Consider the following 27,627-nt stretch of genomic DNA (forward strand, 5'->3'; position numbering starts at 1 on the left):
TCAAAGGTTACCAGCAATGTATAATAACCGTTTTCCAGCTAGTTCATCGTGCTGTAAAGGGAAGGGCTTAACTCCAAAAGGGGAGGTTTATTAATTTTCCAGCATAGGCTTCCTGAGACTTGTTCGAACACCACGTCTGCAGCTGCGTGAAACGGGGAGAGGAACAAGCATCCAAATTATTTGTCGAAAAGTTAAAAACGATTAGAAACTAACTACGAAGGAATAGCTCACTCGCTGTGGAGCGGCGATTATGAAAACACAAAGTTGTCAGTTGCAAAATATGGAATGAGCCTCAGCTGTTGAAAAAAATATTTATCTGCTTCTCCCAAAATTCATAACTAATCTCGTAATTTAGGCTATTGTTTTTGTAAACAAGAAAGAAATGCGCGGATGTAACAAATGCAAAGTAGAGTAGACATCTTTTTCTGTTATTTTAATTTAACAATTTGTTTCCCCAATCGGTCGTTGCTTCGTGGTAAGAGTGTTGTTCTTCAGACTTTTTTTTAGGGAATTTCACAATAGGCCTATAATGTTTTGACACAAAGAAAGAAAACAGACAAAAGTGTACAGATTATAAAGAGGTCATTTGAACAATTTCGCCGGTTGACGTTTCGGGGAGATGGCACTCAGATTAAGGCCGCTTGTTCAACTGCTGCTCCTGTTGGCATGGAACTTCAGCGCGCTTCGAGCAACACCACGAGAAGTGAAGCCAGAGGTGAGTCAAACTCTTCAAGGTCAGCGACCGTAAAACAGATGTTAGCCTATTTAATTTTAGGTTCGATTAGAAAGAAAAGTGAAAATACATTAGGCTTAGAGCTAAGCCAATGTGTTTTAACGGATTGGCCCAGGACCTATACCCATTAAGTGTATTGCCAACATTTTCTTAATTTTCAAATAAAGAAGGCAATAAGAAAGCAGAAAACAATCCTGTGTAGGCTAACACTGGTCTGCCCGAGTTTTTATGCTATAAGTCAGTTTGCGGAGTGGATGATGACCCAGGCAACCTACACGGACCATATTAGGCCATTATAGCTCAATCTTTCAAAATGCTTAGATAGCAAAATTCAAGAACAAGAATGAGCAAACAGAAGTTCTGTTGGAAATCTTTTTTCTCTCAGAAATGCTGAGATGCATTTGAGGAGTCTTAACTTTGAATCTGTGTGGTCATCACTAGCAGGGGAGTACAGTGGTCAGGATCATCACCAAGAGAAAATGTTTTGTTTATTTCACAACAAGTCTCCACACTGTGTCACCCACCTCACATATGCACACCAGTTTCTCCCTCCACATATGTCATAGGAAACGATCAATGATCTCTTCCATACAAATCATCTTGGAGACAAACAAAAAAACTACACAGTGTGGTGGCATCAATGTATTTGTAATAATATAATACAAACTACATGCACCTAAATTGTATTTCCAGTACTTCAAATGGAAAAAGTAATCATAACATAGCAATAATGAAACTATTCTGACTCACATTAGTAAGGTGCAGGTAAGTAAGACATTTTCCCAAGTCTACTTATCTAACCACATCCTTTACAACTGTTGAGTCAAACAGTATGTTGAGGTGAGTGGTTAGTTTGAGATCCAGAGGAAGTCTAAAGTTGTATGGAAAAGGTTACATCCTGTGGCGTGTGGGACTTCCTCCGGACATTAACCACCTCAGTGTCTCACTTACACACACACACACACACACACACACACACACACACACACACACACACACACACACACACACACACACACACAGGTCACTCAGTACAAAGGGGACCAGCTCAACGGAAATGGGCATGAAATGACGGAATGAAGGAGGAAAGAGAGGGGGGTAGTCATCACCACACGAAGAGGAGAAGAAAAGAAGCCATTGTGAAGATGATGCAATTTGGGAATCACAGTGGCTGGAGTCATGAATCGAGCAATTAGCTATCTCACTGGAAGAGGATGTATGTTCTCAAAGCCAGACCTTCCTTGAATACAATGGATGCATCCTTAGTCCTATTGACTTCAAATGGATGAAAACTCTTACACATGCATTAACAAGTGGTAACATCACTGATGAGGGAGGACAGACACGTGTTTAACTCAACATCTCCACGAGGGGAAGATGTAGGGAAGTTATTGACAAGGTCAATCCATTTTCCGATTAATAAGGTGTCTGTCAAATAGATAACCCCCACTAGATGTTAATGTCTGATACTTCTTCTAAATACTTAGTCATTCAGATGTGCTGAATGATGGCTTTAGGAAGCAGAGCCATGTTGTTGCTTTGTATTGTTGTTGGCAAAAATGGCTGTTTTCAAAGACAGCATCTGGAGATTTCACATTCACTATGTAGGGGGAAAGGGGAAATTTATACACAGGCCACAAACATCCTCATAGAAGAACATACACACAAACACGCACACACATATAATTATACTGCATTGGTGGCGTGTGCCTGTTTAGGTTTGAAATGATTGTGGATAATGGTTGATGAACTTGTGTTATTCTAGTGTTTTGTTCGTAGTCATTGTGACGGTGTAAGTATATTAGTAATCTGGAGAGCTGAGCTGTATCCCTGTAAGGCTGTCTTGGACTACATCACTGTTGACCAGAGTTTCTTTCCATTGGCCCAGAGCAAACGGAACAACTGACAATCTTTTTTTATCCTCTCTAAAATTCAATTCAATCACTTTAGTTCTCATTCTATGTAAGGATTCATGGACACAAATACTCTCATATCTCTCTCTCTCACAGACAAACCCAAACAGACACAATTATATCCTATAATGTCTGAAAGGGTTTTTAGCCATATATTTTTTAACTCACATAAAATAAATAGTGCATTCTTTAGTTGAATAAATTAGTAATTGAAAGACCCATTTCTTCATCTTACACTGTATAGTAGCCCTACCACTGTGACTACTTTAGCTGATGCTGTTGTTAAAAATAGCATAACCCAGTGATGAATAAGACTTTGTAAGGCCACCTATGGGACCAAGTAAAAGTGGTGTGGAACCTCTTTTGGTGGGAACAAGTTTCTAGTGTCATTGAATAGAAGTCTTGTGGCCATTTTCCTCTAGGCCAACTTTTGAACCTTAACAGTACCAATGTGTAAGAGACTTTGTATCGTGAAAAACACAAAAAGCAACTATGCATTTATGTGCACCAAAAATACAAAAACGTATAGGTCAATGACACTCAAATTATGTATTTTTTGGTTCTTAAGTATAATACAAATTGGTACATCCCTCATTTTTCAATAAGTATGTGTAAAAAAAATTTTTTTTACAGTATGCCACTCTTTCACACTGAAGCCCGAATGATAATGTACAGTATTTATCTTCCTTCATGCTGATTGGACAGTGTAACAGTATGCTGGAACAGATAGTCTATTATCAGCTTTGGAGCTCCATGAATTACAGCCAGAAAGACTTAATTCAGAGAGGGTATCTAGAAAGGATGTCCAGAGAGAGAGAGAGATGTTCATCTTTTGTTCAGAAGTTTAACATCTTTGTCAATTATTCTTTTCTCAAACCACCGTTTAATCTAGATTTTCTGTCACATTGTGTGATTGGGTTGAATTAGGAGCAGCACATTATTGCACATGCTTTCTCTCCGTCTCATGTGTGCGTGTGCAAACTGTACACCTACGAAACCCACAAACACAGTGAATAATGTACCTCAGAGTGTTGTATTTGATCATAGCACATGTTGAAACATAAAAATGCTGAAATGGCAACCAAACATCTTGAAGTTCTGCTGATTATGTGCCTGGATCGTGGGCAGCTCCCCAGCAGATAGTCGAGTGTAATGATCTGACTCCATACTTTGATCTGGGTGTGGTTGTTCACAATTATTTACCCTCAGACCTCAAGGTTTTCCATAAGAGAGAGGGAGGAGTTGAGTGGGAGACAGGGATGAAGGAGATTAAGACTTGACTTTGAGGTTTGGAAAGGATTGCAAAGAAATTCCCAGGAACTTCCCAGTAAATTACTGTCTGACATTGCTGTTTTACCAGAGACACTGACTAACTTTGCTCTCCCCCCCTCACAATCTCTCTCTCTTTCGGTGACACACACACATGCAGCAACATTCATGTAGCTGCAAAGTTATTAAATGAAGATAATGTCAAAGACTCCACTAACTCACAGAAGTCACAGTGCTGTTACCACCTATTTGGGAACTGGGAAAAGGGTAGAGCAGAAACAGTGTGGGTGGAGTTTGGAATGGAGCCTGTGGAACTCTTCCAGATAATAGGCCTGTCCAGAACTAGAGCAAGATGGCTTACCAGGGAAACATAAGGTTATGTACAGTATAGAACCAGTCTAGACCACGGATCTAGAACACTCTTGTGCAAATGCCAGACCTGTATCTCTGCTCAAACTGAAACCAGGCAAGTTTTGCTCTTAGGTAAATAGAGTTTTGCTCTTAGGTAAATAGAAACCACAGAATAAATGTGATTGTATATCTGTTTGTAAGAAGTTATACTGTTTTGGTCGCTTTTGGGATGTTGACATTTAGGTAAATCATTAATCCTACTAACTAGATGTTTTTAGTTTTGCCGTGTGTGAAATGGGTTTCATTGTTTCTCTTCTCTCGATACCTCTAAGGCATTTTTATGTGAGTGGGTTTTTTGTATAGAAACTGGAGGAGGAAATAGGGGGAACACAAGGCAATTTCTTTGGAGCCCTATCTAAACAAAAGCTATCTAGCACCATGAATGCGGCATCTTCTGTCTGTGCTTGCAAAGGCTATGTTGATTGCCCCCCCCCCCCCCTTCTATATTGTGATACTATTTAACTGCCCTTTGTTCCTGTATTCTTTGTCAAGTTTTCTGAGATGCTCAGCTTGAGTGTATCAGACACCTGCACCATACACATCTATAATAAATACTATTTGACAACTGACTTCATTGACTTAGTACTTTCACAGCAATAGGGTACACAAGAGACTTCTTCCAAACACAGTTTCTCACTCTGCATATCTGATGCTTCATATCTACATGTGTCTCTCCTACTAACTGATGTGAATCCCCTCTCTCCTCCGCTCCACCGCAGGTCTGGCTGCAGCAGTATGGCTACCTACCTCCAGGTGACCTGCGGACGCACACGGCCCGCTCTCCTCAGTCCATCACCTCGGCCATCTCTGCCATGCAGAGGTTCTACGGTCTCACCATCACAGGCTCCATCGACCCCAACACCGTGAAGTAAGATCACCCTGGGTTAGACAAGACTAAGATGCAGGGCTTTGGGCCACTCTTCTCACACATGTTTAGAAGGAAGATGGTTAGTTACTCAGATAAGGTTAAGAAGAGAACAGTTACTTGTGTTTTTAATTGTGAAATAAGAAGTTAATGAACTTCCTACAATTAACCAGGGATCTGAAAAATGTTCTTTAAACAAAGTTCAAGGTTCTTCATGAGTTGTAATAATTAAGAGGCCATTTTGTCATAGGCTACAGAGCCTGATATAGTGTTCTTGGCCTCAGTGTGACCAGTGTGTGATATGTGTGTGACAGAGCCATGAGCAGACCACGCTGTGGCGTTCCAGACAAGTTTGGCACCGAGCTGAAAACCAACCTGAGGAAGAAGCGCTTTGCCATCCAGGGCCTGAAGTGGGAGAAGAGAGACATCACCTTCTCGTAAGTCAGCGCCTTGAAGTACCACTGTTGTACACAAACGTGACAATGGGTCAAATGTGATTCCATACCCAAACATGGCATGTTATCATATGGTTAAATTAATGCACAACATAGTACTGTATATAGGGTCAGATGGCTGAGCGGTTAGGGAATCGGGCTACCAATCAGAAGGTTGCATGTTCGATTCCTGGCTGCGTCAAATGATGTTGTGTCCCTGGGCAAGGCACTTCACCTTACTTGCCTCGGGGGGAATGTCCCTGTACTTACTGTCAGTTGCTCTAGATAAGAGCTTCTACTAAATGACTAAATGTTAAAGGTTTTGAAATCCTTTGCACAATCTCATTTATGTAGACGGGTGAATGTTTGAGACCTAGGCTTGAACATGCATTCAGTTTTATGTCACTATTGATCTCATTTAATCCACCACCAGCCCTCATTTTGTCTGTGTCAACATCATACTCAGCCTGACCTCCCATCCCCCCAAAAAAAAGTCAATAAACGTCCTGCTTCTTGCCTCATTGAAGGCTAAATGAAAAACGTGTGTTTTCTAACTCTAATTCTAGCTCTGGTCTTCCATACTGCTCTTTCTCTCTGTCTGTATTTCAGTATACAGAACTACACTCCTAAGGTAGGGGAGTATGAGACCCATGAGGCTATCAGGAAGGCCTTCAAGGTCTGGGAGAGCGTCACTCCTCTGCGCTTCCGTGAGATTCCCTACAGCTACATACGGGACAAGGTGGAGGAGTTCGCTGACATCATGCTCTTCTTCGCTGATGGTTTCCACGGTGACAGCAGTCCCTTTGACGGCGAGGGCGGGTTCTTGGCCCATGCTTACTTTCCCGGTAACGGTATTGGTGGAGACACCCACTTTGATGCCGCAGAGCCGTGGACTGTAGGCAACCAGGATCTGTTGGGTGAGCGACCTGGGATGCCCTGGTAGAGGGGTGGGGTTGGGGGAGGGGGTTAAGGAAGAGAAAGTTATTGGAAAGTTGTCAGAAAAAAATAGAATGAGAATTTGACCGTTTCTAGTTTTGTTCCAACACACAAAGGAGAGGCAGGACCTCACCTTTGTAGGTATGCTTGTGTGTGTGTGTTTAACTGTGTTGCTGTGTATCCTTAGGGAATAGTTCATGTGGGAGCAAGACCCAACCTGTTTTTAGATTCTGTTGGACAGGGCTCTTACTAAGATATGTAAAATACTAAAGGAGACTTTGTAAAGAGTTTGGTCTGAATGACTGACCTGCTCCTGTGTCTGTCTCAGGTAATGACGTCTTCCTGGTGTCAGTCCATGAGCTGGGCCACGCCCTGGGGCTGGAACACTCCAACGACCCCTCGGCCATCATGGCACCATTCTACCAGTGGATGGACACGGATAACTTCCAGCTGCCGGAGGACGATCGCCGGGGCGTACAGCAGCTCTATGGTGAGACACAGGCAACAACTCATACCATGACAAGCATAGAGGGTCACTGAATAACAGTTAGTATGTCATCTACGTTAACATGCACAGATGTACAGAATCCCTTCTGAAAAAAAGAAAAAGAAACGGTGGAAAACAGATCCAGAAGGAATGATTTGATCCTGCTCCTCCTGTCGTTCAATTATGTTTGAGGATGATGTTAGATTTATTGCATCTACAGTATAAATCAATGCATCAAGGATGTATTGTGTCCCTGTGTTATAGGGTCAGGATCTGGTCCTCGCCCCCCGCCCCCTGTGACACCCCACACGCCCTATGACACACCAGGGCCCACACACAGACCTGGGATCCCACGCTTTGGCCCCAATGTCTGCGAGGGCCACTTTGACACGATAGCCATCCTCAGAGGAGAAATGTTTGTCTTCAAGGTACTTATATAATATGCATTTTGTTGTGTATTTGCATACTGACAAATACATTTTAGCTAGTGGCTCGTTATTATAGAAATAAAAACAGCATTTAAAAAACACTTTGTAATAACAGTAGTAAACAGGCCTTGAAACCTTTTTTACTTTCTACTAGGATAAGTGGTTTTGGCGAGTCCGTAACAATCGAGTGTTAGAAGGATACCCAATGCCTATTGGCCATTTCTGGAGAGGCCTGCCTTCGAATATCAATGCCGCTTTTGAAAGGGATGATGGAAAATTTGTATTTTTCAAAGGTAAATCTTGCTTCTCTTCTGCTTAGATTTCCATACAATGCGTCCAAAGACAAATATTTGTATGAATTCTCTGTAATTCTCCCTTTATCTATCTCTCCCTGTAGGAGACAAGTACTGGGTGTTCACTGAATCCAACCTGGAGTCGGGCTATCCTAAGACTATAAAGGAAATGGGCTCAGGTCTGCCCAGAGACAGACTGGATGCTGCCCTGTTCTACACCCCCACTGGACAGACATACTACTTCAGAGCAAACAAGTACGTCACCTCCCTCCTACCTCAAGTCGTCATGCTGGCGGCATTGTAAAATGAGTTGGGCTTTTTCATCTTCTTCTTTCTTCTTCTGTTTTTGGATGCGTGTATCACTTCTGTGTTTCACTTAGTTGAAACACAAGATGGTTTAGTCTCAAGCTGTCAGTGGCCCACCCAATCCGCTTTCTAAAAACACACCAACAGAACAACCACCTAGATACTTAGATGAAGGCAACTAAGCTTGTACTTGTGTGGTCAAGACGGGCTGTTGTTGCCTAGCGGATGCATGCATGGCGACCTGGAACATGTCCTTGTGTGTCTCCTTCCAGGTATTACCGCTTCAATGAGGACACACGCTCTGTGGATCCTGAATACCCCAAACCCATCAGTGTATGGCAGGGAGTCCCTGACAACATTAAAGCTGCCTTCATGAGCAGGGATCAAGGTAACAACTTGAACACAATGTGTGTGTGTGTGTTTGTTAAGTTATTCAGACAGAAAGAGCCTTTGAGACTCTTTTTGAAGGAGTCCTGCAAGCCATTCTAATACAAAATCTGTCCTTACAAACACTTAATCAAAGCAAGTACAAAAACAGCACTAAAACAAGCCATGACCAGCCATTTCTAATACAGCCTAATCCACATGCTCCCATAACTCCTCCTCAGGACACACCTACTTCTACAAAGCCAACAAGTACTGGAAGTTCAACAATCAGATGTTGAGGGTGGAGCCGGGCTACCCCAAGTCGGCCCTCCGAGACTGGATGGGCTGTCCCGAGGAGGACCCCAAGACCGACGGCAAGGGACCCGGAGGCCCCGACAGGGACCGTGACGACAAAGACAGGGAGAAGGACGAGAAGAACGAGGTGGACGAGGTGGAACGTGAGACTGAGGTGATCATAATCGAGATGGAGGACGATGGGGGAATGGCTGTGGGCGGGGCGGCGGCGGTGGTGATTCCTCTCATGCTGCTGGTGTGTGTGGTCCTCACCCTGGGGGCCCTGCTCTTCTTCAGGAGGTACGGGACGCCCCGCCGCCTGCTGTACTGCCAGCGCTCCCTACTGGACAAAGTGTAGAGCAGGACGGGTGGGGGAGGAGAGAAGAGGGGAAGGTGAGGGGAGACAGTGAAAGAAGAGAGGAGAAAGGTTTCAAGAGAGAGGAGAGTGAGAGGAGAAAGACAGGGGGTGAAAAAGGGAAAATGAGAGAGAGAGCTGGAGGGATGAACTAGAGCAAGACTCTACTTGATAAGACATTCCTACCACTGCCAAACTAAACACAGATTCCTTTTGCTCTTTCTCTCCCAGTCAGTAGCTTAATCTCAGTTCCTTTGTCTTTTCTCTACTTTGCATCTCTCTCTCTCTCTCGTTGTGGTTGCTGACGCCAGCTCATTGCTGTTTGGTTAGTCTTACTAAATGTTTTTTTTTTAGATGTTCTAGATCAGTGTTTGTGTCCCTGTGAATTTCCGCTTCGATTCCAGCATCTGATCATGTTCTGCTTCTTGATAGTTGTTGATGCTAGATGATGTCTTACTGTCGGTCTTATATCACCACATGCAAACAAACTAAAAAACAAGTACACACAAACACTGATACACACAATCACTTTTTACCCTACATTCACTAGAACAATGTCAAACATTTCAACTTCAGTGAGCCAGTATCTAACACAAAGTTTATTTGAAGCATGATGCAGTAATCTCACAAATTTGAGAGTTGAGCAATTTGTCTTTAACATTCTTTTATATTAAACTTTTTTTAGTAACAGTTATTATTATGATGAATGGTGTTGTCATTATTATTGTGACTATTACTATTGTTATTGTTGTTCTCCATGTATAGAATGTGTTTTATTGTACATTGTCATTAAATGTCCTGCTGGACAGGGAACTGCATTTTGAAAATGGCCTTAATTTTATATTTGACTTGGGGAAAGTGAATGGGACGGGGATATATTATTTTGAAACTTGATTGTTTTTATTCCATCTCAAATGAAATAAATTAAAGATATTGAAAATGACTCCTTTTGTCATTGCACTTGTTTACAGTTCTCATTCTCAAATCATGGTGCTGTGTTCTTTTCAGGGAGGAGGGGGTTTCCTGTAGTTCAGAACAATAATAATATTAATGATGATGATAATAATGGTAACTATCTAAACAATTTCGATGAGATTGTGATGTCTGTCTTTTCCAGTTTTATATTGAAAATAAAACATTTTGAAAGATTTCCATGTGGTTTATTTATTCACATGTACATACACAGTTTTTTTTACCTTGAAGTTGAATATTTCAACTAATGTTGAAACAAATAATTGACTTAAGACCCTACTAGCTGCTGCATGTCCTATCGTCTGCTGTGTCCTTATCACAGTCCCCTCACTGGAAGTGATCTTCCTAGTCTTCCTGCACCTCCAGGCTTCTTGCTCCCGAGAGCTCTGTCTTCTTACTGGGGTTTGGAAACTGGCAGGCCTGAAACTGGGTCGGAAAATACAGACCGTGTCCAATGATTAAATGAAAGCAGGGGTGAAGAAGATTGAGTAAACCCTTTGGCGCGTGCAAGCATGAGGAAAACAAATCTCAGCTGAAGAGGGTGTGTGCATTTGTGTGTGTGTGTGTGTTATGAGTCAATAAAGCCTGTAATCAAACAGCAAACAAGCAGGCAAAGGCGTCTCCTCCTTGCTAATGAGGCCGCTGACAAACAGCTGACATTATGAACATGGGTATGAGAGAAAGCAGAGAGAAAAGGGGGGAAATGGGTTTAGTCAGTATATGATATATATGATTAAAACAAAAGGGTTTATGTAGTTAAGTTGATGAGCTATTTTCCTATGTGTGTTAAAATAATTTAGGTCACCATGCATTTCCATCTGGTTTGTGGGAGAAAGTTTTTAGGGCTGGGAAGTTGAAAGTCACGAGGCATAGTCGGAGGGAGGGATGGAAGGCGAGAGGGAGGGAGAGGGAAGGAGGGAGTAAGGGAGAAAGAGAGAGGGGTAAGACACATTTGGAGTCCAGAGATGAAGCAGAATTCCATGAACAACATCTGGAATTCCAACTGCATCTACACATCCAGACACACAGCAGGACATCACTTTGGAGGAGGTTTGGCAGGGTGTTTGCACTGAGTTTATGTATTATATCCATGGATCCATTTCCTAAGTACCTATATATTTTGCACTTGAGGGAATAGGATATGTGGTAGGTGTTGTTTGTATGTGTTTGTTCCTGCTTTCTCCTTTATTCTCTGGAAATACATGTGTCAGACTTTTTGAGAATGCGTGTTTTGTAATGTTTATGTTTAAGAGTGTGGATGTGGATTCAGGCCCATTCAGGTCTGAATCTGCAGTCCACAAAAACAACCTCAGCACATACCCCCCCCCCCGACTTCCTTCTGAGTAACTGGAGACATTTTCTTCGCTTACTGTTAAGTGACTCACTGTCTTTCTCAACTCTGAAAGGCCACATTGCAAAATTTCTCTATTCTCCTGTCAATTGTCCCCAATGCAAGGATTTGATTTAAATTACATCTCCCTCTCGGTCTCCCTCATTCACTTCCCCTTCTTTTTCAAGGCTCTCTATCTCTCTGTAAAACACTTCCTGTGACTATTAGCTACCCTGAAGCCCACCTGCTAATGAATGGAGACTTGGCCCCCACTGTGACATCACAGCATTGCCAGACAGCCATAAACTGTCCCTGTGACAAAGACTGAAACGTTAATCTAGATGCAATATAGTGAACTTAACAGAGTTACTGTATCATGTATAAACATCTGCTTAGTATGGATGATCGTGGGCATTCAAAAGGGCAAGCAGCTCCATAGGCTATAGAAAATACACATGGTTTAATTTAAAACATCCACATCCTGCACAAAAACACTGATACACACCAAGTAGCTTTGTATATGTCTGTGCTTTCCCCCTACTTCATTCATGTACGTCAATGGCACAGTGGTACTGTGTCTTGCAGCAAGAAGTTCCTGGGTTCAGTCCCTGCCTGGAACCTTCTGGAGCTTAGGTTGAGGATCTTGACTGCGTGTGATAATCTTTGTTTTTCTCTTTTCTTTTGAACACAGAAACTAGGCATCTTTTTTTACACAGTGTCCGATATTGTTCTGTTTTCTTATGGTGTGTGGTTATGTCTGTCTCTCCCTCGCAGTGCTGAATCTGCAGCTATCACGGTGCCCCTCGAAACAGCTGCATTCATGTGCTTCTGCTATGTAACACACAGTCTGCACTTTGACATGGGTGTGGTGTTATAGAAACTATTTTATGGCCAAGAAGGTATTGTGTGAACATAATACAGGTGGTAGGAAGTTAAACAATCAACATTTCTTAACACCATCATTACTTATTTCACTCAGATGGCACCGTTTCCTAAACCAAGCAGGAAGAGACTCCCTTGTGAGAGCTGCTGAATCAGACCCACCCACCTTCCCTTCTCACCCCAACTCACCACCCTTGCACTGACCCAGTCACATCCGTTAGGAAACCCCCCTGCTTCAACCTGGGCCTGGTCTGGACGACACACTTTAAACAAATCTGCTTACTATATAATAGTACAGAAATTCTAGATAACATTGGAGGGCTCAGATAACCATTCTGACCCTTTCTACCATCTCTCTCTTTCTCTTGTAACAAACTACATTACAACTTAAAACTGTTAACAAAGTTTCTCCCTCCTTAATTGCTTTCATGCACTAGGCCACATCTGTTTCGCATAAGCACACATATGTCATCGCAAAGCAGGAGAGAGAAAAGGAAAAGGCGTGCAAGGAAGACAAAAAACAACAGGAAAAACTGCAGTACAAGATGTGTTTGACTGTAGGTCTCCACATGTGGTAACAAATATCAACCGTCGAGTCTTTTCACCAGATAAGCACTGTCTTTTTGGCATTTTAAACAGGTAAACTAAACTGTCTCAAGGGACAGTAGAGAGAATAGACGGTAACAAAAATGGTGTGTAACAAAGTGTGTCTCTGTGAGTGAAAGAGGAAAAAAGGGAGTTCTGAACGGCCACATCAGAAGTAGCCTTTGAAAGAAGAGCTGTACGGTGGGCCTCAGTGTTGTGTTCCTCCGAGAGAGCTGGACCCATGTGGTTTCACTGAGGATGAAGAGAGAAGGAGGGGGGTGGGTGGTGCTTACAGGGCTGGAACTCTTGTTTTTACAGCCCTGTCATCAGCATACACGGGGCCAACTCAGCTGACTCGGCTGGCATGGTTAGTGGAGTTGGGTGCATCCTTGACCTGAGTTCTACCCTTAACAGAGGTGGTCAGTGGTTGTGTCTAGGCCTTCGACCAGAGACACATGCTTTCTTTCGGTTCCACTGAGACCTGAGGGCAGCTGTGTTGTTACACCAAGTCAGCCTATTTCAGCAAGCTGCAGAGCTGAAACAGCTCGCTATGCATGTCTGTCGGGGTGTTGTGCTGGACTGGTGCCTGCCTTCTCAATGTTGGAAGCTAGGGCTGTCTTTCTCTCCTCTTTCAGCTGAGGGGATAGTCACTGACTGTGACTACAGCTCATCTGTCTGTCACACAGACCGACAGAATAAAAAGGCTGTTTAAGCAACCCCAGAAACACCACACTCCAAGGACCAAAATACCTTGTCATCTATTTAGCAACATATTTACACCCACACATACACGCAGAGATTCATAAAACGGGAACCAACTTATGTTTTAGCTGAGGATATTACATGAATAGAGGCAGAACATTTGCTTTATCTCAATATCTGTACTCAACGCATCCAGGCTGCTGCATGCTCCCTGGTCTCTCCCGGGGGCCAGAATGCTCAGTAGGCTAGCCGCAGAGCAGTGCCAGGGTGCAGCCCGGGAGGGTTGACCCGCTCTGGGCGCCCAGCAGCACAGAATTGCATCAGGGCACAAAAATGTTCAACTCAGCGACCAGCAGGCTGTAATTACATAGGAGCTGTGCTGAGCTCTGCAGTAGGAATGTCAGGACCAGGGCGACAGAGAGAACAGGCCAAAGATAGAGGGCTCTATGATGCACTGGAGAGAGAGGAAGGGTAGAAAGGATGTAGACGGATGGGTAGGGTGAGGGGTTCTGGTCCTGAAGGGTTCTGGTCCTGAAGGGTTCTGGTCCTGAAGGGTTATGGTCCTGAGGGGTTATGGTCCTGAAGGGTCAGGCATATGAACCAGACTTAGGATATACTAATTGAATTAGTATGCCACTGACATGTCCATGAGCATGCAATTAAGAGCTGTACACCAGGTGACATAACATCCATCTTTTGTATAGAAATCTTGCCAGCTCTGCACTCTGAATGCCTATATTCTTCCAATGGGAGACTCCATTTCAAGCTGTTGTGCTTTATTAGCTGGGGTCCAATCATAGCGAGAGATCCTCCCTCTGACATCATTGTGCTCAGACATAATTACACTGTGGTGTAGGACAGATCTGACACCTTGTGGCCAAAACACATGGCAGCATTCGACTCACCTTCCTAGTAGTCAGAACATTTCTGAACATGATCAGATAAGGGAAATAAAGCATCTCTTATCTTTAGCTGTGGACAATCCTGCAATATACCAAAGAGCTCTCGAATCAAGGTGAGACATTTTAGATACATATTCCAACGGATCCAAACCAATGGCTCACCAGTAAATTCCAGAACTGATGCCGTTAATTTGCTATGTATGGAATCCGACCTCTTTGGGCCTTTCCATTGCCTAGATATTATTTCAACCAACTGCAAATTGAAACTTTTGTCCATGGAAGAAACATCAAAAAGCACTTAATACATTTTTCAAACTTGACTTTTTATTATTTGTACATTCACCACTTACAGGCGTAAACATAAATGAAAATAAAAAAGAACAAAGTAAGCTTTCATACTAAAATGATTATAAAAAACAATATTAAAACAACTTGAGATTTTATAATATGCACCCCCCTTCTCCGGACTGCTTTGACAAAGGAGAACAGAATTTGAGGTTGAGGCTGGACAAGGAACACATCACAGGGCAGCAGAGAAACCTGTGCCAGGTCGACAGCTCATCAACAACCTCCTGCAAGAAAAAAAGTCTCAACCGAACAAGGACAAAAGGAGATAGAGAACACAGCATAACTTGTCTTTCCAACCATGGAACGAGGTTTTTGTCTAGAAATCCCCCCTACGTCTTTGTGTAGACCTGAAAGGACTGGATAGCAGCATAGTTATACACCCAGCTTGCCCTCCAGTACGAAATGTAGAACGTTTGCACCGCCTTGCAAATGCATATCATTTTTAGCATTTTCCTTTTCTATCCACTTATGTACATAGGCTGGATAGGCTAGGCTGGATAGGCTAGGGTGTGTTTCTGGGTCTAAAGATGTCACTGCCAGAGCACGCAGAAGTAGACTAGCTCCCAACGGAAATAAGCCGCAAAATCACTAGCAAGGGGGCCAACATACTGAAGCTCTGCACTTTCATGTTAAGGACACAGGGAAGAGAGGGGAAGTTAGGCAACGGCTGTCAGACAGCTATTCAGCCAAGATGACAAAAATATTACAAGAAAAAAGGCAAATGGAGGAAAGAGAAATTAAGTAAAAATTAACTTGGACTTTGAGCAAGACATACGGCCCTGTGGGAGCCAACACTGCTAAGGTCATGGTCCCTATGTGGGCATGGATATCTGTGTGTGGGTGTATGCGTATGTGCTTTAAAAAAGTGACTGTTGAGGAGACGGAGACTACATCAGTTGGTCCTCTGAGGGGGGTGGGGGGTGGCATCTTACTTGTAACAAAGTAGAGGAAGTGACAAAGGAACAGTGATGAGGAAGGGGTTAAGACAGTTCCACACACTGGCTGCTTTTACTTAGCGCCGCCTGTCTCGCGGAGGGGGGTCACTGCGACTGCGAGAGCGCCGGCCCCCCACTGCACTGCTGCCCCCTGGCCTGCGGTAGCCTGCTTCCCTACGCTTGTCCCCCTCCCTCTCCCTACCTCTGTCACGCTCTCTGTCCCGGTCTCGGTCACCCCTCTCTCCCTCCCCTCTGTCCCCGCCCGTGCCACCGCCGGCCTTCATCCTCTCTTTACGCTCCTCCTCCCTTTTCTTGTCCTCTTCGTCCTGCATCTCTTTCCTCTTCCTCTCTCGCTCCTTTACCCGCTCGGCTCTGGCTGCCTCCCTCTGGGCAAACTGGGGAGAAGAACCCGGAAATACAACATGTGTCCATGTCAAGTCATTGTTTTAGACAAACGTAAGCACTCGCCATAAGGCAGGCCTTCACGATGTGAATGCAAAGTGGGAGATGCACATTGAGGTGATCCTCACCTGGTCGTCTGTAAGGGGGAGCCAGTATATACAAGGTGCTGCTTTGGTTTTGCAGAAGAGGTCATCCAGCATTTTGGCTGGGGGCTCTTCTGCAGCTTTCTCTGTAAAGAGACACACGCAGAACTGGTCAAACAGCAGGTCACATACAGAAACACAACACGTATGTAAGGTTTCTCTCTTTCCCCCCTTCCTCACCCTTCTTGTCAGTCTTCTTCTCCTTGCTCTTGCCCCTTTCCTTACGCCTCCTCTCCCTGGACCGGGACCTCCTGGGGCCTCCCTCCCGCTCCTCTCCTGGCTTGCCAAAGTCCCGGACCTTGTCCCTGTCCCATTCCCGTTCGGCCCTGGCCCTCTCCCTGCGCTCCATCTCACGCTCGCGCTCCGCCCACTGCTCTCGCTCCGGCAGGAGGGGGGCTGGCCCGGCTGGCCGGCCTCGACCGGGCCCAGCCGCCGCCTCATCGCCCGCCTTCTCGTCTGTGGACAGGCCTCTGTGGAAGTCCAGCTACACAAACCCAGAGGATATATCATTATACAGAGGTCAGAAGAGATTCGACAGATCGGGGGATGTGACGGGGATGATGCCCACCTCCTCTTGCTGGCTGAAGTCTACATTGAGGAACTTGGGGTTGCTCTGAGGCCATTTCACCCCATGGAGGGCTGCTCTCGTGGCCACGGCCTCCTCTGGGCTGAGGTACTGCAGCACAGGAAGAGTAAAGAGGGGCAGTCACTCATTACTGACACCAGAAGCAGGAACCCGACCCAGAAGGAAACGCCTGGGTGTGTATGTACGTACGGTGATGTAGCAGTGGGACTTGATCTTGTCAATCCAGAAGCCCTCCTCCAGCACGGTGCCCGTCCGGCCCAGCAGCTCCTTCAGCTGGCCCAGGGTGAACGGCCGCACCTGCATCAACACACAGCGTCAGTACAACACCCCCGAGGCAGTCAGCTAGCCCTGCCCAATCACATCCACTTTATTACTCTGCAGACGGCTCTGCAGCAGCATGTTCTACAGTGGTGTAATATACCCAGAAGGTCACGGCATGACAGCAGTTGGATGGCGTACAGAGAAGCCGGGGTGTGAGTGCGCATGTTTTTAATGGCTCTGACCAGATTAGACACGTGGACGATGTTGGAGACTTTGCCCCGTGGTGGAGAGGGCTGCCTGGTTGTGCGGACAGGGTCGTCGATGGTGATGGACACGCCAGACTTCTGCTGGCTGATGGAGCGACGGATCAGCGTGTCTCCAGGGGTAACTGGGGGGAGAAGAAGAACAACGTCAACTGGAACTACGTAAACCCACTACCAGCAATGGTATGGCATCTTAAATATTCTAGGGGTAAACATCGGTCTGTTGTCCACAGGAGATCCACAGAGCAGGTTGAAACAAAAGCCGTAATATCTGACCTGTGTCCATGTCAATGTCATGACTGGGAGGAGATGGGGACTGTGTCTCCATGGCGCCCGGGAACAAACTGTTCATCTTCTCCTCGTGGCTCTTCCCTCTCTCACGCTCGGCTTTCAGCTCCCCTCCGTCCTCCCTCTCCTCGTCCTCACGCCGGCTCCTCTTAGCCTCCTTTTGGCCGTTCTCATGACTCTCCGAGGGAACCACCTGATATCCGACATATTAGAAACAGCGGATGAGCAGGGTCAAAACAAAGTCATGGGTCATGTTTTACAAATGCATTTAGCGCTGCGTTAATCTAACCGGCCCATCTTCTGAAGCCCTTAAAGTGGATCCCCTATCCAGCCTGTCCCCTTCAGTGCACACGGCTGACCTGTGTCACGGTGCGTCTGATCTTGAGCTCCTGGTCAGGGAGCTCCCTGTTGTCATCCTCTCCCCCAGAGAGGTGAGCCTCCTCTGGGTGCAGATCCACCACCGCATCCTGGCCTGGACATAGCCTGATGTCTGGGATCAGAGACTGGGGATGGGGCAGAGAGAGATTAGAACTAGAATTAGAATTAGAACTAGATTAGGGGAGTCAGATGGCTGAGCGGTGAGGGAGTCGGGCTAATAATCAGAAGGTTGCCGGATCGATTCCCCGCCGTGCCAAATGACGTTGTGTCCTTGGGCAAGGCACTTCACCCTACTTGCCTCGGGGGGATTGTCCCTGTACTTACTGTAAGTCGCTCTGGATAAGAGCGTCTGCTAAATGACTAAATGTAAATGTAGAACTGGATTCAAGCGTGTACATCTGGTGTGGCCCAGCTTTGGGGGCTGTAATGGAAGGGCTGACGGTGTCTTCTGTGCTCTGTGGGAGGTACCTTCAGGGAGTCTGTAGTGATGCTGATGGAGGGTTTCTTGGCGGTGACGGCAGTGCTGGAGCCCCACCTCCTCTTCCTCCCTGCTGCACCTCCAGACTCCACCTCTCCCTCTGTGTTCCCGGCGCCTGGGGAGGCCTTACTGCCTGGGAGGGGTACAAGAGGAAGTGAGCAAGGTCCTGCAGCGGCATCCCAAACAGGAGCTCACACAGACACAGGAACAGCATCATACAAAGACAAAAGAACAATCGGGGGGGGGTAACGCTAGTGTTTGCTCTGGGTCAAGATGACTAGCTGCAGCTAACGCTAGTGTTTGCTCTGGATCAAGATGACTAGCTGAAGCCAACGCTAGAATGGCTGAAGACGGGGAGGTTTCGTGAGGGGCGGTATACTCACTGCTGAGGGAGATCTTGCGGGCGGTAAAGGCCTTGGGTGTCAGGCTCTGAAACAAGAAGAGATAAGACCAACCCCATGGAACGGGGTGGTGGTGAGAGGCAGACACGGAGGGACAGGGCTTATGGAAAGGTTGAAGGGAGGACAATAATATAGACAGTGGGAGAGAGAAAACAGGGGAGAGAGACTCAGTGAGAGAGACTGCTACTCCAGGCCACCTTCAACTCAGTCAGGACTGCTCCCATGTTTGGTTCTAGCGTATGGCTGGGGTTTAGCCAGTAGGCCCATACCGCTAATATGCCCCGTTAGCTCAGTTTACACAACGGAATGTTTCGAGTAGGAAGGTGTTGGGATGGACCAGCAGTCTATCTCAAAGAAAGTCAGATAGTTGGTATCTTGATGGCAATACTGCAGTTTCTGTTTCATAACGCAAGTCATGTTTTATCAACTATGACAATAACACCCAAATTGTGTTTGGAAACACTGGGCTTGAAAGACTATCATATGTAATGTTGAAAATGTATATTCAAATATGTAAATCAAAACTGCAGTAGCCATGATTAATCTGGACATGTGGACTACATTTCAAAATTGTAGTCAATTCCCCCATTTAATGGTAAGAGGAGGACTTCTGACTGAAACTAAGCATTATGTAGATATTTCTTGGTAAAGAATAACATTGAGAAAATGACTACTTATTCCCTGGTACCACTGACACCTGATCCTTACTGGGTTGGATATGGCCCAATCACGACTGCATGTACTGTATCTAGGCAACAAGGGTCCAATCAAAGGAGGCTGAGATGTTTGGGTGGGTATCAGAGCTGGTTGGCAGGTTGGGCTCTGTAGTTCATTGGGAGTGGGGCTTGACAATGCTTTGGGCCAGGTTAGTCCACAGATCTCAGGCATTCGTCCTTTCAGAGTTTTATCATGTGTTTCTGTTCTGTCACTGTCCAAAGGTTGTTAGATGGAGATGGGATTATGCCTTGCATGCAGTCACTTCTTTTCAAAGTCCAAATATTCCTTAAACAACACTGGCGTTGGTTCAGGTTAATCTCCAAGATGTAGCAGAAATGTTGAGGTAGAGACCTAATGGCAAATCTCCCCTTGATGGCCAAACAGCAAACAACCAAACATTAGTTGTGAGTGTCCAGATATGCACCAGCAAAATGCCATGAAAACATAATGTCCAAAGTGTCATTTCTTGACTGAAATATTCACAGTCCAGTAGCACATGGATAAGGTTTCTGTTCAAGTCCATTGGGAAAGAGCCTTCATCTGTAACTAGATGTTAAAAGTCCAGCACCATGACCTACAGCCGTTCAATAAATTGTGTTGGAGAAACCTTTAGTGCCGAGTGAGTGCTTCCTCATCTCCTGTGTGGCTGAGTGTAGCCACCCAGGTGGGCTCAGTCAGGAGCAGGGGGCGGGGCCTTGCAGACGGACCACACACCCCTCTCTCAGACCTCTAGTCGAGCAGTCCAATCAATAGCTCCCGTTAGCCATCTCAGTGACAACGTGGCCTGTGTTGCCATGGATGTCCCTCTGCAGTGCAGAATCTGGGGCCTATCTGAGGTATACCCAGGGCCCTTGGTGACAGTGGAACAGGTGCAGCAGAGGTAGTAGTAGTAGTAGTAGTAGTGGCAGTAGTAGTGTGCAGGTACCATTAGGGGTAATGGAAGAGGCATGAGCACCTTTATAACAAAGCAATCAATGGGGTTTTAAACATCAGCCACAGTTAGTATCCCATGCTGCTTCTGTCTCAGAAAGCATCAGCAAAGGTTTTTTTAAAACATAGCCAAATAAAACAGCTACAAAACTGCTGAAAAACATTGAATGTACCAGTTTTCAAATCACCCTCTTGACCGAGAGCCTCTTAGCATTCAGGCATATTTTATGCTACTATGTGAAGAGTCAAAAGCAAATTAAGACATGATAAACTGATGAGCGCAAACTAAAAAATGAACAGAATTATTTCCCCAAGTTAGGATCCTAGGTTCTATGTTTCAGGTAGACTACTGAAGAGAAGCATCCTTCCAGGTACCAAGCCCTGAGAGTACAGCTCTGGTCAGACATAAGAAACACACTTAAAACTGGACAAAAGTTCAACTCCAGCCTTACCTCCTCACCGGCCTCTGGGGCCTTCTCAGACTCTGCCATGGCACCCCGCTTCACCTCCCTGGACAATGAAGGATTTAAAACACAGGTCATGAAGAAGGCTGGGTGGGGCAAGGGAAATTGAAAAACAGGGAGATTTAATAAGAGGAAAAATAAGTTCTGTATAGAATAGGTCACTTTGATTACAAGCCTAGATATTACACAAAACAGGTTATAATAATATTTTACTTCAACAAACCTATGGTAGTTGGATAACAACTATAAACTGTTAAGACGGTAAACACAACTAGCCAATAATGACACTAAGCTGATCATAACACTGATATATTAAACCTAATTGTGATACCGGAAGTTGCACAAAGACAGGGTCATGTCAAGTTTTGTATTCGCAAAATCCTTCCAGATATTGCGATTTCAGTTAGATTTAAACACAGAGCGGCTCCAATTACGATCAGTTTTCTGTATTTCTATAGCAATCCCAAGACAGACTGCGGTACGTTATTATTAGTTGACTGTAAACTGTAAATTAACCGCAGTGTCAACCATGTTGCAACAATAATCCAACGATCAGCACCAGAGACAGGTCGCTAGTTTAATATTCCCTGCGACAGGTGCCTATCTCGTCTCCTACGTTCCCTTTCAACAGCTTCTGACAACCTCATATTGTGACCCGATTGTGAAGCAAACCTAGCCTTCAACGAAATGTACTAATGCCTTTAAATTAACTTGGTGCTCTGCCGCAGGAATTTGTCGGTGTCTGTCATCACGTTCATGTCAATACGTACCACTGTCAATTTGCATGAAAATGCTATAGAAAGGACCCCCCCCCAATCAGCCACAAATATCAAAATCAAGTATTTCTTCCTTGAATAATAATCGATCACCTAAATGGGTGTAGAACATTAACGCAATTATTTACTGTAACTAAGCCAAATATCTGCAAGCAAGGGGTGTTACAATATTGTGTGCATGCATATGCACCAACTGTGTGAACACAGACCTGGCTGTCTCTCCTCCGTCTTCCTCCACATCACTATTGTCACTCCTCTGCCGGTCATCTTCTCCAGTCGATTTTCCATGGAACGGCTTCTAATGGTTTGAAATGAAACGGTAATCAAAAGAAGTATATGGACGGCCTTATAAACAAGCTGTCAATCACCTCGTCAGTGACCGCTGAAAACAGGCCAAATTGACCGACCAAGTTGCATTTACATGTTTGTGTCATGCAATGCTGGATAATAATGAGCTGGTAGGTAGGCTTTGAGCCAGCTGACCTTGCTGTGTTTGTCTCCATCGGTGGACATGTCCTCCTTCTCAGACACCCCCCTCTTGCAAAGAGGGACTTTTGGGGTCTCTGTTGAATTCTCATGCCGGGCAGGTTTCTTATCCTGGGCTGAGCTGTTTCTTTGAGGTTTCTCAGACTAAAGGAAGAGAGAGATGTCTATAATGTGAAATGGGCAAAGATGTAATCGGATAAATGTATGGATATACAGAACTGGTGGAGCGTGTGATGACTATAGCTACGTCTGTCCTCGCAGACATGGACATCATTAAAGTGGGCTCCCCTCGCCATGTACATGTATTAAAACCCCTTAGAGTGACGCTTACACTCCCCTGGTGAACTTGTCTTATTTAGATATCTGTACACACAGAGCAATACAGCAACATTTTCTCATCTCCATTATAGCTTCAGCCTTACTTTGCTGTCTCCCACAACAGTGAAAAGAGAAGAAAAGGGAGGAGAAAAAATCCTAACAAAATCTGCTTGCAACTGCCTATGTTGTTGTCTTGGCGGTGTTTTGGCGCCTTGATAAGTGAGAGGACCACTCACCCTTCTACCACTGGCAGTGGCGTGGGCTTTGTCCTGTGAGGACGAGGACGACCCAGATGAACGAGAAGAGGACGACCCCGAATCAGAGTCTGAGGACGAGGAGTCACTGGATGAGGAAGCACGCGTGCCTCGCTTCTCTTCCCTCTTCTCGTCTCTGCCCCTTCTTCGCTCTGCCTCACCTGCCTCTGGCGGGGATGACAGAGGCAGCTTGGCCCCTGCTGGACTTGAAGGGATCTTTCCGGCATCCACGCCTTTTCCTTTTTTAGCCATTTCTTCAAGTGCACGTTTCTCTGTCTCCCCTTTGTCCATTTGGACATTCCCCTCTGATGTCAGGATTTGAGTATTGTCTCCATGAGAATGACTGGACAGCGAGGCGATAACCCCAGACCCGTAGGCTACCGGTGGCGCTGACACAAGAACGCCCTGTCTGGAAGGCATCTGGAGCACTGCCTTCTCAGAAGCCTGGGGCCCTTCCTCGCTGAAGGGAGAGGCCTGAGGATGTGGGCCGTCTGAAAAGGTACGAGGCCTTTTGATGACCGCAGAGGAAGAAGGGGGAAGAAGTGGGGCGTCTCTCAAGAAACGGGACTTCTTGGAAGAAGACTGGGGGGACAGAGGTGTCTTAAGACTTGACAGGGGTGTACCAGAGTCTGCGGGCTGGTTGTCCCTCCGTGTTGCCTCAGGCTCCCCACCCTCCTGTTCTCTTCCCTCTGTTTTCGCCATTCTACCTGCTCCTGTGGAGAGGGGGGGAGGAGTGGGCAGGGGGGTGAGACCAATCTCACGACCTCGCTTCCATGGAGGAAGATGACTCTCCCTCTCTCTCTCTGCCATTTTAAGCCTTTCTTTCTCTTGTTCTACAGCTCTCTCCGTCTCCTCCTTTTCTCTCTGCAGGGTTTTCTCCTGCTCCAGAGCCCTCTCCATCTCCTGGCGTTCACGTTCCAGAGCTCTTTCCCTGTCTTTTTCTTTCTCCATCTCCCTCTCTCTTTCAAGAGCCTTCTCGTTCTCCAGCCTCTCTCGCTCTTGAGCCCTCTCCTTCTCCAGCCTCTCTCTCTCAAGAGCCTTCTCCTTCTCCAGCCTCTCTCGCTCTTGAGCCCTCTCCTTTTCCAGCCTCTCCAGTCTCTCTCTCTCCTGAGCTCTTTCCTTCTCCAGCCTCTCCAACCTCTCTCTCTCCTGAGCCCTCTCCTTTTCCAGCCTCTCTCTCTCCTGAGCCCTCTCCTTCTCCAGCCTTTCTTGCTCTAAAACCTTCTCTCGGTCCAAGCGTTCTTGCTCCAATGCCCTCTCCTTCTCCATCCTTTCTTGCTCCAGTGCCCTCTCCCTCTCCATTCTCTCTTGCATCAAAACCCTTTCTCTCTCCTCTCTCATTCTTTCCTCCCTCTCACGGGCCAATGCCATCTCCCTCTCCATCCTCTCTCTTTCCAAGGCTGTCTCCTTCTCAATCCTTTTTTGCTCTAGAGCTCTTGCCAACTTCTCTCTTTCCAGTTCCAAAGCTCTGGCCCTCTCCAACTGCAGTTCTCTCTCCCTTTCCTCCTTCTCTCTTTGCAAAGCTCTTTCTCGCTCCTCTCTTTCTTGCTGCATAGCACGCTCTTGCTCCAAGACTCTCTGCCTCTCCAACTCCTTCTCTCTCTCCAGCTGTAGAGCCCTCTCTCTTGCGAGCGCCTTCTCTCGCTCTTCCCGTTCTTTTGCTAAAGCCCTCTCTCTCTCTTCCCTTTCTCGCTGCAACGCTCTCTCCTGCTCCTGCCTCTCTCTTTCGTCTCGCTCTCGCTCCAAAGCTCGCTCTCTCTCCTCCCTCTCTTTCTCCAAAACTTTCTGTCTTTCCTGTTCCATGGCACGCTCTTGCTCAAATAATCTTTGCCTCTCTTGTCTTTCCAACTCCAGGGCTTGAAGTCTTTCTTGCTCAAGCGCCATCTCTCTTTCTCTCTCAATCTGCTGCTCCCTATCCATGTCTCTCTCTTCCATGCCAGTGGCCCTTAGAACACTCACAGGGACTTGACCATGGGTGAGATGGACTCCCAGGACTCCCTGGTTCTTTCCTGGGATCATACTACAGTAGGGCAGGCCTGCTGCAGGATTGGCAGTATGGGTGATGGCCGACACTGTGCCCTCTTGAGGACCTCTGCCAGGAAACACCGTTGCATTTGCAGCACTGCTGTCCTGCCTCTCTCCATCCACACGTCCGTGCCACCCAGCTCCAGAGAAAGCACCTTCTGACTCCATTTTGCGGGCGAGCAAGGTCAGCGGACCAGGCTTGCGATCCACATGGCCGCTCTGTGGCTCTGGGCTGCTGCTACGGCTGCCACTGCTTGAGGAGCCAGAGCTGGAGGTACTGGAAGTACGCTGCCTAGCTGGGGGCTCACCTGGGCTCGGGGGGCTTTGTTTGGGAGTATCAGGCAGAGGGAATGATAATTCTGGGGGAGGGGAGGGTGGAGGGGTGGGTTGGCGAAGTTGTTGGGACAACAGTTGAGGAATGTGGGGAGGGGGCTGGTGGGATCCTCCAGACCTCTCTCTTGCAGGCTGGCCTCTTGCCGGCTCTCCGAGACTCCTCCTCCTCCTGGCATTCGCGTCCCAGTCATCGTCCTCACCGTCCTCATCCCCTCCGTCACTGTCATCGTCATCGCTATCATCTGGGACTTGGCTGGAAGTGGGAACCCTCTCTGGTCGCTGCTCGCCACCAGCAACACGCAATGGGGCGACGGCACCGGGGGCAGAGGTAGGTGAGGAAGGAGCGAGTGGTCCTCCAGACACGTGACCTTCTCTGGCTCTGTACCCATCTCCCATGCTTGCTGGGCCTGCTGGTGCCTCTCCCTCAGGGGGGACTAGCGGCTTCGGCTGGTCACCCGACACAGGTGCGACATCCTATTGAGGACGGAAAGGCAGCGGAGACCGTTTTTGTCGCAAAAAATACAGCTATTTGGATTCTCTCATGCATGCACCTTTTCAAGATGATCCCATTGCATGCATACCATTGCATCCCATGACATTACGTTATCTCAAACACGCAACGACAAGAGAGCAGGCTAATTCTAAACAACAGAAAAGGTCATAGACAATAAAACTGCACTTGAAATCGAACCTGGTCTGCAGGACAGGAGGAGCTGTTGTTGACTTCTGTAAGATTCTCTTGTTCTGTATATTGAAAAATACGATTGAGATATCAAACTGAGGCCAGCTTACATTTACATTTAGTCATTTGGCAGACGCTCTTATCCAGAGCGACTTGCTCTGCCCTGCTCCAGCACACCTGATTCAATCGAATGGTCATTACCCGGCTTCCACAGAGCTTGATAACAACCCATTCATTTGAAACAGGTGTGCTGGAGCAGGGAAACATCTGAAACATGCAGGATAGCGGCCCTTGAGGACCAGGATTGGAGAACCCTGTCTCAAGATTTAAGACGATATGATTAAGGCACTGTCACTCACCGTCAGTTTCCGCAGCCTCTCTGGCCTCCCTCTCCAGACGCTGTCGCAAGAGTTCCTGTTGCTTAGCCAGATATTGCTTTATGAAGCTGTTCTGGCTCATCTCCTCCCCAATCTGGGTGAGTAAATATACTTGTCAAAATCTGACACTAAAGGATAATGCCCAACCTGACGTTCTGCACATACAAATGTTCCAAGTTCATTGCTGGCTAGTCCTGCTTAGGGCTCACCTGAGAGTTTGGCTGCAGTCCAATGTGAGGAGTGGAGGTTCTCTGGAGGTTCTCCAGCATGAGGGCCTGATGAGGACAAAATATATATTTTTACAGGTTCTCGGCAAACAACTATGTGGAAGATAAAACTCTCTCCATTCACTAACTGCACGAATTATCAACTTACCAATAAGGCACATTTACCTATGCATATATATATATATATATATATATATATATATATATTTACACCATGTAAGCTACTCTGGCAAGCTGCATATATAATTAAATCGATTAGAATAATATTGTTGTTAAATGTCTCTTTCAATTGAAAAAGGGGCGTAATGGTGTTATTGATAATCATAGCTATCATGATAGTTTTTGAAAAGTTGAGCCTATTCATTATTACGGTCTGAACTACGTGTACAGGCCAATTACATAAATGAAACAATACTTTACGTTAACCTAACAGTTTTGTTAAAGAGGAAAACGTTTAGATCCTGCTCATTGATGGCAAGCTACCATTCCCTTTTCCAGTAACAGTACAGTAGATGCATCCACGTTGTGTAACCTCCCCCCTCAACTCGTGCATACCAACAAAGCGCGGACCTGACCTCCGGAAGACCAACTAGACTCCTACTATTTGCAAGCCACTTTCAACTATTTGCGTTTAACAATATAAACACATCACAACTAGTAATTTTCAGACAAACTGGCCGCTCTAAATAGCCCATTCTTAAGTGTCCATTTATTCTGTAGACATATCCCCACCGCGCACAGTATACACAGACCACATTCAGTCATTCCTCAAACTAAAGAATGCATTCTGGCCTTCGAGACAAGCATCAGCCTGACTATGTTAGCGTTAGCTTAGCCATCTAGCACCGAGGTCTTGGAGCTGCTGGTATTGTGATGTGAAACCCTTATCCAAACTTACCCCTTTGAGTCTCTTGACAAGAGCATTTTTCTGTCCACTTTTAGGAAGACCTCTCTCCTCTAGCGCAGCTTTTAAATCGGCTACCCTTAAAGAATGGAGCGGCCTCCCGTCCAGCGTTACGTCTTCGAGGTCCGCCATTTTCCCTTCCTCTAGCTCGTTCGCTCCGCAGTTACGCCTTCCTTTCCAACGTCACC

General features: G+C 46.0%; 2 protein-coding genes across 2 annotated transcripts; one reads left to right on the forward strand and one right to left on the reverse strand.

Annotated features, from left to right (window-relative positions):
* Positions 1-109: 109 nt before the first annotated feature.
* mmp14b (matrix metallopeptidase 14b (membrane-inserted)) lies at positions 110-10,238 on the forward strand. The gene is made up of 10 exons (XM_047027853.1): positions 110-715; positions 5,046-5,194; positions 5,506-5,628; positions 6,235-6,542; positions 6,890-7,051; positions 7,313-7,476; positions 7,631-7,769; positions 7,874-8,024; positions 8,348-8,463; positions 8,684-10,238. The coding sequence occupies exons 1-10, from the start codon at positions 620-622 to the stop codon at positions 9,091-9,093; spliced, it is 1,818 nt and encodes a 605-aa protein (XP_046883809.1). The 5' UTR covers positions 110-619; the 3' UTR covers positions 9,094-10,238.
* A 4,531-nt stretch (positions 10,239-14,769) lies between these two features.
* acin1a (apoptotic chromatin condensation inducer 1a) lies at positions 14,770-27,607 on the reverse strand. The gene is made up of 18 exons (XM_047027103.1): positions 27,434-27,607; positions 26,518-26,583; positions 26,291-26,402; positions 25,941-25,993; positions 22,874-25,723; positions 22,317-22,463; positions 22,043-22,131; positions 21,046-21,103; positions 18,929-18,974; positions 18,536-18,678; positions 18,049-18,192; positions 17,678-17,882; positions 17,381-17,526; positions 17,067-17,174; positions 16,860-16,967; positions 16,472-16,775; positions 16,277-16,377; positions 14,770-16,141 (listed from the first exon to the last, which is right to left on the reverse strand). The coding sequence occupies exons 1-18, from the start codon at positions 27,569-27,571 to the stop codon at positions 15,824-15,826; spliced, it is 5,136 nt and encodes a 1,711-aa protein (XP_046883059.1). The 5' UTR covers positions 27,572-27,607; the 3' UTR covers positions 14,770-15,823.
* Between the last annotated feature and the right edge of the window lie 20 nt (positions 27,608-27,627).

Source organism: Hypomesus transpacificus, chromosome 10, assembly GCF_021917145.1.
Source record: "Hypomesus transpacificus isolate Combined female chromosome 10, fHypTra1, whole genome shotgun sequence".
Classification (NCBI taxonomy): Eukaryota; Metazoa; Chordata; class Actinopteri; order Osmeriformes; family Osmeridae; genus Hypomesus; species Hypomesus transpacificus.

Excerpts from the sequence above, each read along its gene's own strand:
- mmp14b (XM_047027853.1), top strand. The coding sequence starts at position 620 with ATGGCACTCAGATTAAGGCCGCTTGTTCAACTGCTGCTCCTGTTGGCA. Across the intron at positions 6,543-6,889 it reads AGGCAACCAGGATCTGTTGG|GTAATGACGTCTTCCTGGTG; the intron begins GTGAGCGACCTG and ends TGTCTGTCTCAG. Across the intron at positions 7,477-7,630 it reads GAGAAATGTTTGTCTTCAAG|GATAAGTGGTTTTGGCGAGT; the intron begins GTACTTATATAA and ends ACTTTCTACTAG.
- acin1a (XM_047027103.1), bottom strand. The coding sequence starts at position 27,571 with ATGGCGGACCTCGAAGACGTAACGCTGGACGGGAGGCCGCTCCATTCT. Across the intron at positions 22,132-22,316 it reads ATGGAGACAAACACAGCAAG|AAGCCGTTCCATGGAAAATC; the intron begins GTCAGCTGGCTC and ends TCAAACCATTAG. Across the intron at positions 17,527-17,677 it reads TGACATTGACATGGACACAG|TTACCCCTGGAGACACGCTG; the intron begins GTCAGATATTAC and ends TTCTCCCCCCAG.